The 13,288-nt window shown below is 60.6% G+C and overlaps 1 protein-coding gene across 3 annotated transcripts in view; it reads right to left on the bottom strand.

Annotated features, from left to right (window-relative positions):
* Positions 1-10: 10 nt before the first annotated feature.
* The window catches only part of BCL9L (BCL9 like), a 26,550-nt gene continuing 13,272 nt past the window's right edge, over positions 11-13,288 (bottom strand). For 2 of the 3 annotated variants that reach the window (XM_049612223.1, XM_049612215.1), the window contains 8 exons: positions 12,705-12,806; positions 11,056-11,441; positions 10,226-10,345; positions 7,163-7,373; positions 6,915-6,999; positions 4,545-6,831; positions 3,805-4,086; positions 11-3,368 (listed from right to left, as the gene is read on the bottom strand). In XM_049612223.1, coding sequence (XP_049468180.1) covers positions 2,275-3,368; positions 3,805-4,086; positions 4,545-6,831; positions 6,915-6,999; positions 7,163-7,373; positions 10,226-10,345; positions 11,056-11,441; positions 12,705-12,730 — 4,491 coding nt within the window. In that variant the 5' untranslated portion in view covers positions 12,731-12,806 and the 3' untranslated portion in view covers positions 11-2,274. The remainder of the gene's footprint in view (positions 3,369-3,804; positions 4,087-4,544; positions 6,832-6,914; positions 7,000-7,162; positions 7,374-10,225; positions 10,346-11,055; positions 11,442-12,704; positions 12,807-13,288) is intronic. The other variant, XM_049612231.1, reaches the window with a different exon arrangement.

Below are 13,288 nucleotides of genomic sequence, written 5' to 3'. Positions count from 1 at the left end.
GGCAAGAGGATGGATTTTAATTTTCTCTTTTTAATAAAAAGGCACCTATAAAACAGGTCAATACAGTACAGGCAGCACAGAGACCCCCGGAACAAGCCTAAAAATTGTTTCAAAATAAAAACCGAGAAGATGTCTTCACATATTGTATTTATATATTTATATTTATATATATATATTTATATAATGGTACAAAATGGCTGGGGGTATGGCCGTGGATGGAGGGAAGTAGGCTGGCCTGTGGAGTTCACCTTGGAAAGCTAGTCTGGTGGCGGAGATGGGAGAAGAGAATGGGGAGGGCATTAGGCCCTTTGCGGTCTGACCCCTCTCTCCTCTGGGCAGGAAACACTTAGAGTCAGTTTGGGGAGTCTTGGGTCGGGGGGGGGGGGTTCATGGGTACAAGGCCCAGGTTGAGGCAGGGTGGGCAAAGCGCCTGGCAGGATGGAAGCTAGGTGGCCCCCAAACACAGATGTCGGGGCCCTGGCCCTGGGCCCCTGGGAGGGTGCTGGGGGAGGCCGGGGCCTGCAGCCAGCCGGCCCCAGAGGAAGCGCTTGACCTGGCTGACGGTGGACTGAGGACAGCACCAGACTGGGAAAAGTGGGGCGAATTCCCTTTGTATCACAGCTGCCAATGCTAGACCAGACCCTGCAGATCAGGAAGGCTGGGGAAGGGGCCACGGCAGAAGACCCCTTGTCTAGAAATGGCCCTCGGCCCCGGAGGCGGGGCACAGAAGGCCAGGGAACTGCCCTGCCACCTCACAAGGCAGGAAAGGAAGTGAGAAAAGGAGAAGTGTTTTACTCCTGGGGCCAAGGGGGCAAAACACTGAGTCTGTATGGCTTCAGCTCTGACCAGAGGCAGGTGGGGAGTTTTGGGAAAGAGCAGGGGACTGAGGGGGAGGCAGTGGCTGCGCCTGGGCGGGCACAGAGCCCTGAGCCCGGGGCAGGGGGACCTTGCCGGTGAGAAGGCAGGCAGAGAGGAGGCGACAGGATGCCCCCTGCTTTTCCAACACTTTCTCTAATCCACGCTCAAAGGATGGAGGCTGGAGAGAGACAGATCTACTCAGCCAAACCCTTTTCCTTCCGCCTTTGGTGATAAGAAGTAGGTGGCAGTTCCTGGAAGAGACGGGGCCTGGGGGTCACCTGGCCCAGGGCTACCGCAGCAGGCACGGGACCACGTGGACCACCGTGCCACCACCCCATGGCTCCACTCAAGGGGGCCACACAGCCTCCACCTCTCCCTCTTTTCCTTCATCCCACACCGGGGAGGGAGGACTTCAAGTTCTGGCCAAGATGTAGCAGCAGGGGATACCAGCCATCCATAGCTGGGGAGCCAGGGCCCCGTGTCGCCTGTGCGGGGCGAACACACACGCCCGTGCACACATTCTCCTGAATCATTCAGCAACAGACAGACTGCCGCTCTGGGAGGCCTCAGCCCGGATGGGGCTCTCCGGGAGGAAGCCTCGGTGGTCTGACCTCAGTTTAGGTGCGGGGTATCTTTCATTTCACCATTTGGGGAAGGGACCGGAATGGTATCCTTACAGACCCAGAGACAATGCAAACACTGGGTACCTGTGTCAGACTGCATGGTCCTGAGTCCAGGAGAATGGAAGGGGCAAGAATTTGAAGAGGGAGGGAAGGGTTTTCTTTTATCCTTTTTTCTTTTTTTGTGACTTCTATCAAAACACAGAAATACAGCACACACACAAACCGGCACAAAAGCGCAGCGCTCTATTTACAGCTGCGGCTGGCACCTGCCCACCTGGCCAGCCGCCTGCAGGGAGGGGTGGGAGAGGGGGTCAGCCACATCAGCAGGGAGAGGAAATGAGGCAGGAAGAGACAGAAGGAAAAACAGGTGGGAGCAGAGAAACCAAGAGGAGAGAGAAGCCCGCGGCAGAAAGGAAAGGGACAGAGTGGGGAGACCTCCTCCTTCCCCTCTCCCCCACGGACTCGACACAGGACTCCGAAAGCACAGCTGCAGAGGGTGGGTGCAGAGAAAGAGGGAAGGGAGAGGCTCCATAGGACTGGGGAGGAACGGGCGAGGGGCAGCCCCGGTGGCCGAAATGGAACCCCAATCCAAAACCCCCCACCCCGCTCTGTCACTTCCCCTTAAGCCGCCAGCACATCTGGTTTCCACAAAATGCCACGCCCCACACAAGCCCCTCCCACCCCCTCCACCCCACCCCTTGACCCAGGCCATCCCAACACTGGAGGGGAAGGAACTTTCTTAAGGTTATCATATTTGCAGTATCGCCCCAGCTCCGGCCCCGCACGGGGACTGCTAGAAGGGCAGGTTGGCCATGCTGCCCGGCGCCGGGAGGTAGCCCATCTGGCTGTCCAGAGACACACTGCGCTGCCGCAGGGGATGGGACACCATGAGGTTCTGCTGGGGCGGGGGGCCCATGAGGGAGCCCTGTGGGGACAGCATGTGGGGGGGCTGGCTGTAGACCTCGCCCCCCACGCCCCGTTGCTTCATCAGCATGAAATTCTGCTGGGTCATGAGGCCTTGCGGAGGCGACATGACCCCCTGGTGCAGGCCGTGGGGCACCATGCCTTGCTGTGGGGGCACACCTGTCCTGCCCAGCAAGGACATCTGTCCGGGGTGGCACATGGACATGTTGAGCCCCCGCTGGACGCCCTGCTGGCCCGGGAGGTTGGGGGGCCGTGAGGGGGTCTGCTCCGCCATCATGTTCTGCAGGTTCATGAGATGCAGATTGGGGGGCTGGGCCTTGGGGGGCTGGTTCTCGCTCTTGGGGAAGTATTGGAGGGTGCTGCTTGGCTTCTCAGAGGGGATGATCCTCGACAAGTCGAACTCAGGGATCCCCGTCGGGGTGGGCCGGATCACCTCGCTCAGCTCGGGGTCGTTCAGCACTGATGCCACCCCGGGGAGCACGCCCGGCGGGTAGGCGTCGCCCATGCGCCCAGCCATGCCTTTGCCCATCAGGTGCTGCTGAGGGGGCATGGGGCCGGGCGGCTGGCTAGGCAGGTCCTCTGGGGGCAGGGGCATGCCTGAAGGGTAATGCTGCTGCAGGCCAGGCCCCCCACCCCCACCCCCACCGGGGGCCATGGCACCGTGGGGCTGCTGCAGCCGAGGAGGGAAGGGCATCATCTGGGAGGAGCTGGGCACAGGGCCGCAGGGGGCATTCAGGGAGTCTGGGCCCCCTGGAGGCAGCATCATCGAGTTTTGAGGGGGCCCTCCTGTCCCCTGCGCATTGGGGTGCAATGGAATGTTGGACCCCAGAGGGGTAGGGGAGGGCAGCATGGTAGGTGGGGGTTCGTGGGACAGGGGCTGCTGGCCTGGCAGGTTCATGCCCATGGGGCTCTGGGCAGCAGCCGAGTTCAGGTGCATCTGGTTGGGCTGGTTATTGCTGATCCCTGTGGGGAGAGAGAAAAGAGGGTCAGAAGCTGTGTGCGCCCAGCTGTGAGAGGGTGCAGAACTCAGTCCTTCCCCACTCCCCAGCCAGGCTCATGCCAGGAGGGGTAAGGGGCCTCCACCGTGGGCCTGTCCTGGCTGCAAGGGTGTGGACTTGAGGCATTCAAGTTAGAAGCCAAGAGACCCAAGTGCTGGCCCAGTGTGCCATGGGGTCATCATTGGATGTTGGAAAGACCACTGGAGTACTCTGGGCTTCGTTTCGCTAAATTGACGACAAGCGGGAACTTGGCCCGGGACGTCACACCCCCATCCCCAGGGCCCACTGGAAGCGCACGAAAGCCAGCATAACCACAGGGGTGACCGCTGGCCATGGCATCTCTTCCCGTGCCCGGTGCCCACACCAGCTCTTCTCCTTGCGGCCCCCTTCCTGCCTCGCACCTGGCCCAGAGCCCTGCGGCGGTGGCGGAGGGGGGAGCAGGGGCCGGTCGGGCAGCAGCTCGTCGTCAGAGGTGGCGATAGTCTTGATGGCATTGTGGTAGAGCGGGGTAGAGCTGGGCATGGCGTACTTGGACATCTGGGACATCATCAGTGACAGGGGGTTCTGGGAAGGCGTGGGGTCTGGGGAGGAAGTGAATGGCAGGCTGGGGTTCATGAGGCCGCTGGGAGGGTTGGCGGGAGGCGCCGAGGAGCTGCTCCGGGGGCCGCTAGGCGGGAGGGCACCTACAGAAGCAGGGAGACAGAAAGAGCGGGAGTGACTGGGGAGGGGAAGACGAATTTGGCTGCTCACGTTGTGGGTGAGGAAAAGGCCAGCTCCCGAATCTCCCGACTCCTCCAAGCACACCTCTGTTCCAGTGTTCTGCTCAGCACCCTCAACGTGGACCCCCGCTATCACTACAGCCCACCCGTCTTCAAGCAACTCCTGCAGCCTCAGGGGCCCAGACAGTGGGGAGACCCCAAGTACGAACCCCTCAAAACGCCTGGGAGACCACCACGGCGCTCCCTGCGGAAGCTCACGCCCAGCTGGTGACACGTGCCCCTTAAGCAGAGCCATCCACCTCTGCGCCCGGATACAGACGCCTTCACTCACTTGCCTGCCCCAGCCCGAACACGCCCCCCGACCCCCGGAGGTTCCCAGCGCCAGAGTCCAGTGCCCCCCCGGCCTGGCCTGGCAGACTTACCCTGTTCCATGTTGCCCAGGGTGGTGGAAGAGTTCATGTTGAGAGGCGGCTGCTTGTTCTGGGGGACCCCAGGGCTGGGCATGGCTGTCTTGGGTGAGGCGACCCAGCCCGGAGAAGGCACCGCCATGGAAGGAGACTTGAGCCTGCTGGGCGAGCCAGTGGGCGAACGGACACTGAGAGAGGAGCTGAGGACCTGGGGTGACTTGAGAGGTCCCGGTGGGTTGGCCGAAGGCAAGGGCACCATCTGTGAGGGAGTCTGGGGTGATTTGAGGTTGGCAGAGGGCGATGTGACCAGGGGTGAGTGCACCTGGCTGAGGGTGGGCGACTTCAGGTGCCCCATGCCTGGTGAGCCCATCTGATTAATACTGATGGTGAGGTCTGAAGGCCGTCTGCCCAGCCCCCGACTGGGGGCCGAATGCACGGACCCGGGAGGATTGGACGCGGGGGGCAGAGGCATGTGGCTGAGCCGGGTGGTGCCCACATTGCCCATGGGCATCGAGCTCTGGTCAGGACTGAACATGTCTTGAGTATTGCCCATGTCCTGGGGCATGGCTTGGTAGGGTCCCTGGCCCCCAGAGAATCCCTGCTGGCCCTGGTTGGGAAACTGTGAGGGCATAAGCATCTTCTGCGGGCCACCCATCATGCCACTGCTGTTCTGGGCCCGCACCCGGGCCATCTCCTCAGGGCTGAGGCCCTGCGGCCCCATCATGTCCCCGGGGCCCCGCATCTTCTGCGACATCAGCATCTGCTGCTGTGGGGTCATCTGGACGTTCAGGTTCATGTTCATGTTCATGTTCACATTCATGTTCATGTTGAGGTTGCCTGGCCCCATGGGAGGGTCCACCTCTCTCAGCCCAGACTGCCCCATGGGGGGACTCAGGAGGCCCCGGCCTCCACCGAACTCCATGCCCATGGGGGTGCCCGCCAGGCCCTCGCCACCAGCCATCTGCCCGGGGAATATGGCCGGATCCATCTGCCGATGCGCCTGCATCATCCGCTCCATCTCCATGCCCTGCCCCATGGCGCTGCCTGCCATGCCCAGGGGGCGTTGCATGCCCATCGACCGCTTCTCCAGCAGCTGGTGCCGCAGTAGCTCCTCCCGGACCCGAGGGGTCATGAATCGCTCTGCTTCGCCCTGCCCCCCTGGGTAGGGCACAGCATTCTGGGCAAAATTGCCGGGGCCCCCCATGGGGGGCAAGTCTTCGGTCCAGCCCATACCCGGCCTCACGGGCCTCTGCATGGCATTCATGGGCACCTCCATGGGCATACCCTGCATGCCCCCAAACCCAGGCACCCGTTGCATCTGGTTGCCGGGGAAACGGGGGCCGGGAAAGGGAGGCCCGCCCCGGAGCTGCATGGGATCTTGGACGTCCATGGGTCCCCGCAGCTGGGCGCCCATCCCTGGTGGCCACTGATCCCCAGGCTTGCTGTGGTAGGGAGGCGGCGGCCCCCTCACCATCATGCCCCCCATGCCCATCATGTCCTGCAAAGGGCGGCCCCCGTGCAGCCCAATCTGCTCCTCCTTCCGCCGCTTCTCCTCGTAGTATTCTTCCTGCAGCTTGCGCCAGGCCACCTGCTCCGGCGTCAGGCTGTCCTGACCCAGCCTCTGCATCATCATGTTCATCTGTTGCCCCATGTCGCCGCCCGGGGGGTGCCCAGGCACTTCATGCTCCAGCGGGGGGCCCCCTAGGCTCTGCGTCTGTGAAATCATGGACTGCAAGGGCTCCTCGTACTTCTTCAGCCCGCTGGGAGGGGCCGCAGGGGGCTGCTGCGGGGCGGGAGGGGCTTGTGCTGGTGGGCCCCCCTCCACGGCTCCTCCTGGGGGCCCCTTGAGGAAGGGCTCGGCCTCCCCGCTGCGGAGCAACAGCCGCTCAATGTCTCGAAGCGTCTGGAGGGAGCGCTCCCGATGCTCCAGCTGCTCCTTGGACAGGCCTTCCGAGCCCACCAGGCTCCGCTGCCCGTTCCCGGCGGGGGCGGCCTCCCCCAGCAGGGCAGGGCCCGGGGCGCCACCGGGGTCTCCTCCAGGAGGCAGCGGGTTGTTGGCGGTGGCGGCTGTCGGGGTGTTGGGGTGGGTGCCCCCGGCGCCACCGCCCGTGCTGGTGGCTCCCACGGAGTTGGGTGTCAGGTCCTGACCGGCGTCCTCGGGAGGACCCTCTGAAGGCAGGGCGGGCGGTGCGCTGCCAGGGGCAGGGGGCGGCGGGGGCGGCGGCAGTGGCTGGGGCTGCGGCGTGCCTGCTGAAGGCGTGCTTAGGGGCAGCGGTTCGGGGGTAGGTGGCACTTTCGGGGCCTGCAGGACGACAGAGGCAGAGTGTGAGACAGCTAAGGGGATGCGCCGGCCAATCCTCCTGTTCACAGGGGCGCCGCACCCACCTGGTCCAGCTTGGCCCGGGGCACGTTCTGCTGGTGGTAGGTGAGGATAGAGTCGGCCCGGCCCTGAAGCACCGCCTCAGCAGCCCTGTACGGGAGGGAGGGTCGGGCACAGAGAGCTCAGACAGGGGGCCGGGAGGGAGCCCTTGCCCTCACCCAGCCCAGCCTAAGCCTGGCTCCCGGCAGCCACACGCTCAGGCTGAGGGGCACCGGGGAAAGGGAGCCGGCTTGGCCTGCCCCGAGGCACTTACGTGTTGGCCAGGTGGGTGGTGAAGACGTACACGTACTGCGAGGGAGGCTTTCCGGGGACGCCCCCACCCCCGCCCCCGGGGGCATCAGGCCGGAGGCCTGGCGGAGGCCCGTGGGGGGCGCCTGGGGCGCTGCTCTCGCTGAGGGGCAGTTGGGCGGCTTGGCCGGGACCCAGCTGTGGGGCCGCCATGGCTGGGTCTGCTACATTACAGTCTGCGTGAGAGAGGAGAGAAACAGGGTAAGCAGCCTAGATTTAGAAAGGAGAGCCAGCTGGCACTCCCCACCACCCCATCCCAGAGATGCCCAGGGACAGACGGGCTCACTGTTCTGCAGCTCGTGCCGGCAGGGGCCGTTTGTTGTCACACTCTGGCGGTGTGTGTCTGGCTTCTACGCTTACTTGCCCGATACCAGTCCTCGACCACCACGGATAAATTGTGGGGAGCATACGGAGCCGAGGGGGAGGGAAAGCGTGACCCCCGCAAACAGGCTCCCGTGTGCCTGGCATTCTGCAGGGTACTTACAGATGTGATTCCATCTAACCACAACGTCCCTGGGAGGGAGGTGTCACACACCCTACTTTACGGAGAAGGAAACGACTTTGGAAGGATGACATTACTCACCCAAGGTGACACAGCCCATCAGTGCAGAGCTAAAGTTTGAACCCAGGCAGGGACTGCAAAGCCCTTCTCTGAGCCACGCACTATAGCGTGTGTGTGTGTGTGTGTGTGTGTGTGTGTGTGTGCGCACGTGCACACACACCCCTGCGAATGCTCCAACAGTGTGGGTGACGGTAGGAGGAGGCCAAGAGGCTGTACAGATCGATGATTCAAACGATGAATGGTTTTGCAAGCGAATCCACCATTAACGGATGTTATGACCTTATGAAGATGATAGTCCGTCCCCTTAAGCCTCAGTTGTTTCGTCTACACAATGGAAATACTAACTCCCACTCTGCACAGGAGGCAGGCCAAAGAAATCTGTTTTTACGGTAACTTCAGAACTGTGTCACAAACTAAAAAAAAAATCACTCCAAAAACAGTTATGAAAGGCTGGCATAGTGGATGCACTCCCAGGGTAGACGGACCGCCCTGAGTATGGACTGAAGTTTGTTCCACGGTCACAAAGTTGATTCTGAGTCCTAGCCTAAAAAAAAGATCTACACGTGGTCATTAATGGGACTAGGTAAGTCAGCAGACCCATTCCCACGCCAAGAAAAACAAAAGTTAGGGGTGCCTGGGTGGCTCAGTCAGTTACGCATCCGACTCTTGATTTCAGCTCAGGTCACGATCTCATGGTTTGAGGGATCAAGCCCTGTGTCAGGGTCTGTGCTGACAGTGGAGCCTGCTTGGGATTTTCTCTCTCCCTCTCTCTCTCTCTCTCTGCTCCTTCACGCTCTCTCTCAAAATAAATAAACAGACAAGAAAGAAAGAAAGAAAGAAAGAAAGAAAGAAAGAAAGAAAGAAAAACAAATTTTACATAGAATGACAGAGCCAAAAGCTTGGGGGCCCAGGGGGGGCTTGAGAGCTGACCTCAATGTGCAGGGTTGCCCTGGGGAAGAGGAAGGTGCATATTTGGTATACAGAACTAGGACTCCCAGGTACAAGTTAGGGGAGGGAGGCAGGCTTTATTCCAATGAGGAATTTTCTAGTACAATAAGAACAATAGCAAAAGCTAACTGTTCTAAGTGTTACACATAACTACTCATTTTCTCTTCATACCAACCCTATGAGGTAAATACTTTTACAGATGGGACAACCGAGGCTCTTTCCCAAATGTACACAAATAATAAATGGGAGACCCGGAGTATGAACCAAAGCGGTCTGACTGCAGTCTGTGCTACTCACCTCTACGTTAGACTGCCCCCAACCTAAGAATTTGGGAATCTAATGACAGAACTGAAACAGTAACAGTGGTTGCCTTAGTTTGGGGTATTGGAAGCTATCAATTTCTCCTTTGTATTTCCCTGTTTCTTTCAATGTTTCTACATCCTGGCAGTCTAATGTTATAAAAGTGAACGAGGGTGGTGGGGGGCTGAGGGTCCTGGGAGGCAGTGACCAGCCCCATCTATCCCTGATGGGTTCAGTGGGGCTCATGGACCACCTGGGCGGGGGTGGGGGGGAGACTTGGGACCAGATGACCTTTAAACTCCCAGACAGCTGCAGAGGCTTCTGTATTTAATCCCATCCACCAACACGGTCCACTCATTCCACAAACATCTGCTGAGTCTATTTCCTCCTCTGCAATAGGCATCCTAAGAACACCTACTTCATAGGGCTCTTGTAGGGATTAACTAAAACAAAGTAGCAAAGTAGCCAGCACATTCTTTTTCTTCCTTCTTTGTAGGGTCCCAGCCCTGGAGAAGTTCACAGTTTAACATTTCTCTGGCTGGCTTCTTCTGCATTAAGTTGTTTCACCCCTCAAACAGGTGTAATCTTTGAGGGGGCCGACCAAATAAATGCATATGGACTTCCCAAGGGCAGGACAGTATCTGGTTCTCCCCATTACGTGAGCAAAGGCCCAAATACACACTGATCAATACAATAATGAGAGGAAGGGGCATCCACCCACACCCACTCCTCGTCCTGGTGACGCACTCTAGGCATTTGCCAGGAGTCAATTAGAGGTTGGGGAAGGGTGCCAGAGACACAGCCACTGTCAGCTCACACCCAGGCTTAGCGAGACTTCGCGAGCAGAGCCAATGTCTGGCTCCCAGGGATGCAGGACCCTCGCCACCCTCCCTCCACTGACCAGTAGGTGGCAGCAGAGGCCAGGAATTCACGGGAGGAGGTCTAGGTGGTGTGGCCAAGAGGGGCCACCCCACCCTATCTCTGTCCCAAGGAAAAGGGGGCCACTGAGCACCTGGAAGGCAGGGGCTAAGCTGTCACATCGCGGGAGGGACAGAGTGACAGGTAGGATGGGAAACAAGTAGCCTGGGCTCCTGACCCCTGCTCCTTGCCCAGACTCAGCCAGCTAAAGCCCTAGGTGAGGAGAGGGAGGCTCCCTCAGGGCAGCCATCCCCCAGGGGCACAATGGGCCACAGCATCCTGGGATCAATGGGCACTCACTGTGGGTGGCCCCAATGGGCTTGTCGTCCTCCTCGCTGTCGGGTCCTGAACACCATTCGTCCCCACTGTACGGCTGCTTCCGCTCCAGCACACAACGCCGCTTACTCCGGGGTGCCACCTCTGCCCGGGCAGGACAGAGCAGGCAGGGGTCAGAAGGAATGCCCAGAGGCCCTGTCCTCCTACACCCAGGGTCTCCACAGGCCCATTCTCCCAGATGCCCCACCCCAAGAGGGCAATGCCCAGGACATGGTGGGCACTTTGCCAGCCCTTGGCCCCCACCACACCGCCATTTGTTTCTGATTTCTCTCTCCAGCCCCGCTGCCTGTCTCCCTTCCCCCACCCAGCACCAAGCACAGCATAATCCCCAACCACAACTGGTTCTAATTAGGGCTGGGGGGGGGGGGGATGGTGAGGGAGGGGGAAGGCGCTGCTACTCTTCCAGGCCCCAGAGCCTGCTCAAGAGCTCCCACCAGCTGGGATACTAGGAGGTTCCTAGGAGGTGTGTGGGTCTGTTCCTCACCCCAGAGCACCTCCCTCTCCCCCTCTGGAGGCTCTGGTGGGAAAGCAGAAGAGCAATGAGGCTGACCGGAAGCCCCATCACGCTGGGTGGCCCCTCCATGGGTGGCACCTAAGGATGAGAAATCTCCACCCTGGCCAACCCCACTCCTGAGAGAATGACCAAGTTGGTGGGTATAATGGGGGTAAGAGAAAGGCGACCCTGCATAAATGCTGGAGAGAAGCAAGTGATAGGAATCGGGCAAAGAGGGCAGCAAGCTTGGGCCTTGGACTATGGAACATGCTGGGGTCTTGGGGACCAGGAAAAGGGATACCTTTGGCCTCTGAATCCAGGGATGGGGTCCCAGCCTCTCGCTGCTCTCCAGAGTCCACAGACACGCTCCTCTCCCTCTTCACCTTGCCCTTGAGCGAGCTGAAAGGGGGCACCCCTGCCTGGGGGTTCTTCAGACTTGAGTTGCTAGGTGAGATCTGGTTGGCCTTGGCCCCATGGTTCCCCGCCCCCACGCCCTTCGAGCCCAGGTTGCAGGTGGGTCCTTGGTTCACATTCTGGTGCTGGGATTGGGCCCCGCCATTCCCTGTCTTGCCATGATTGGTCAACTTATTTTCTGGGTGCATTGGCTTGGCTGGGGCTGGGGGGCAGTGGCCGCGTGGGGAGAGCGGCGGGCTCCCTGGAGCTTCTCTCCTCCTGGGGTGGGGTAACCTGGGAGAAGGTGGGAGAGACATGAAAAGTTAATCTTGCTAGGGGCCTAGCGCACCTGATTTTAATGCCCCATCCTGCCTCACCTGGTGGTAGTGGAGATGGGGGCTGAGTAGCATCTTAAGACCACCAGCTATTCCCTATCTCCCTCCATGGTTTCTCAGACAAGGGCTGAGGTCTTTCTCCACCTTGGGGAGTGAAGATAGGGCAACCCCCTCCACATCTCAGACCCCACGATTCAAGTGGACACCAGGGCCTTGGTTGGCAGAATCCGCCCCCCCCCCCAACATCCATCACACTGCAAGCCTCCATGGCAACTCCCCTCCTCTAGCACCTGACCAACACTTAAACAACCTCTTTTAGGGTTTGCTGTTTTCAGACTCCTTCCAAGTTCCTACACCTCAACTTTCATGTGCCCCTACACCAGCAGGTAAGGGAAATGGGACCTGAGGGTCATTGTTCATGCCCCAGCCCCCTTCCTCTGGGGAAGTGGGGAAAAGCACACTGGAGAGTAGTGCCCACTGATCCAGACAGCTCCCCAGAGCAGGGAGGGGGGGAGCCTGAAGGGGGTCCACCGGCAGGCCTGGCAGGCAGGCGGGCAGGAGCAGGAGGAAAGGGGGAGGGGAGTGGCGTGTTAAGCAGAATGGAGTGAAGCTGGAAGCCAAGGATTCCTGCAGCCTAGGCTGCGGGCCCTTTAAGCTCCAGCCCGCTCCCCCCACCGCCTCCCCCTCCCCGGAGACCTATTAATAGCCGCTGGAAAGATCACATCACGGGAGAGGATATTTATCCCCCCTCATTCCACACCAGCTCAGATTTATTTCAGCTCTGCTGTCCTGCTGCTGCCGCCTGGCCCTGTCTGCCGGCTTCTCCTGGGGAAGGGGAGGGAGGCAGGCACCGCCCCTCCCTCCAGCTCCCACCCCCGGCTAGACTGAGGCCAGAGGGCGCCATTGGACCCGACAGTGAGGTGGGCGGGGGTCTGCTCAAACCGTTTTTTTTTCGGAGGCAAGGGCTGGAAGGGACTGGAGCAGCAGTCATAGCTGATTGCCATTCCCCTCTGTCCCCTGGGCCCAGGCACTAAGGCCGTGGGCTCCTGCCTCAGGGCAGGCCTTCCCATTCTGACCCCCCTTTAGCCCACCGGTGGCCTGGAAGCCAAGTGCCCACAGGGCTCACTTTCCAAGCCAGCACCGCTCAGCCCCGTGACCACTGGGCCCTTCCCTTCCCCGCACTCCACACACACACTTCCCGCCCTCCACGACACCCACACACCTTGTCTTGTTAGCCAGGATCCTCATGGCTCCCACACACAGTGGGGCTACGGCCCCTGTGCGTGCCCAGGGCCCAGCCAGGTACTCGGTACTGGAGCACGGACTGCAGCAACAAGCCCCAAAGAGAAAACTTGTGACTTGGGGAGGGGGTGTGAGAAGGGGAGGGGTGACGGGAGGACCCAACAGCCCTGGGACTAGGGAACTAGAGAGGGTAAGGTGGGAATGGAAAGGGAGGACTACTAGGTGGGGTCTCTATCCTGGAGGCCGGTCCTATCCCCATCCCTCCCGCACCTTACCCTCAGGGAGCTTGCAGTCTCTAGCAAGCACACACCCCACACCCCCCCGCCCCACCCCGGGCCGCTGAGGCAGAAATCACTAAAAGGATAGGTTGCAAAGGTGCCCGCGTGGGGCTGCCAGGAGGTCTGCTCTAGCCCCCTGGGGGACTCCCGCTCCCAGGCACGCCCCTCACCCGGGGTGGGGACCTCCTCACGCCCCGCCCCCAGGGCGCCCCGGGCGTGGAGGGGGCCGGGGTGGGGGCAATGCCCCGCCCCGCCCCCAGCTCGAGGCCTAGCCCGTGCCCATTCC

This window comes from Panthera uncia, chromosome D1, assembly GCF_023721935.1.
Source record: "Panthera uncia isolate 11264 chromosome D1, Puncia_PCG_1.0, whole genome shotgun sequence".
Taxonomy (NCBI): Eukaryota; Metazoa; Chordata; class Mammalia; order Carnivora; family Felidae; genus Panthera; species Panthera uncia.
The sequence above is the reverse complement of the archived record's forward strand: the minus strand, read 5'-3'. Positions and strand labels throughout refer to the sequence as shown.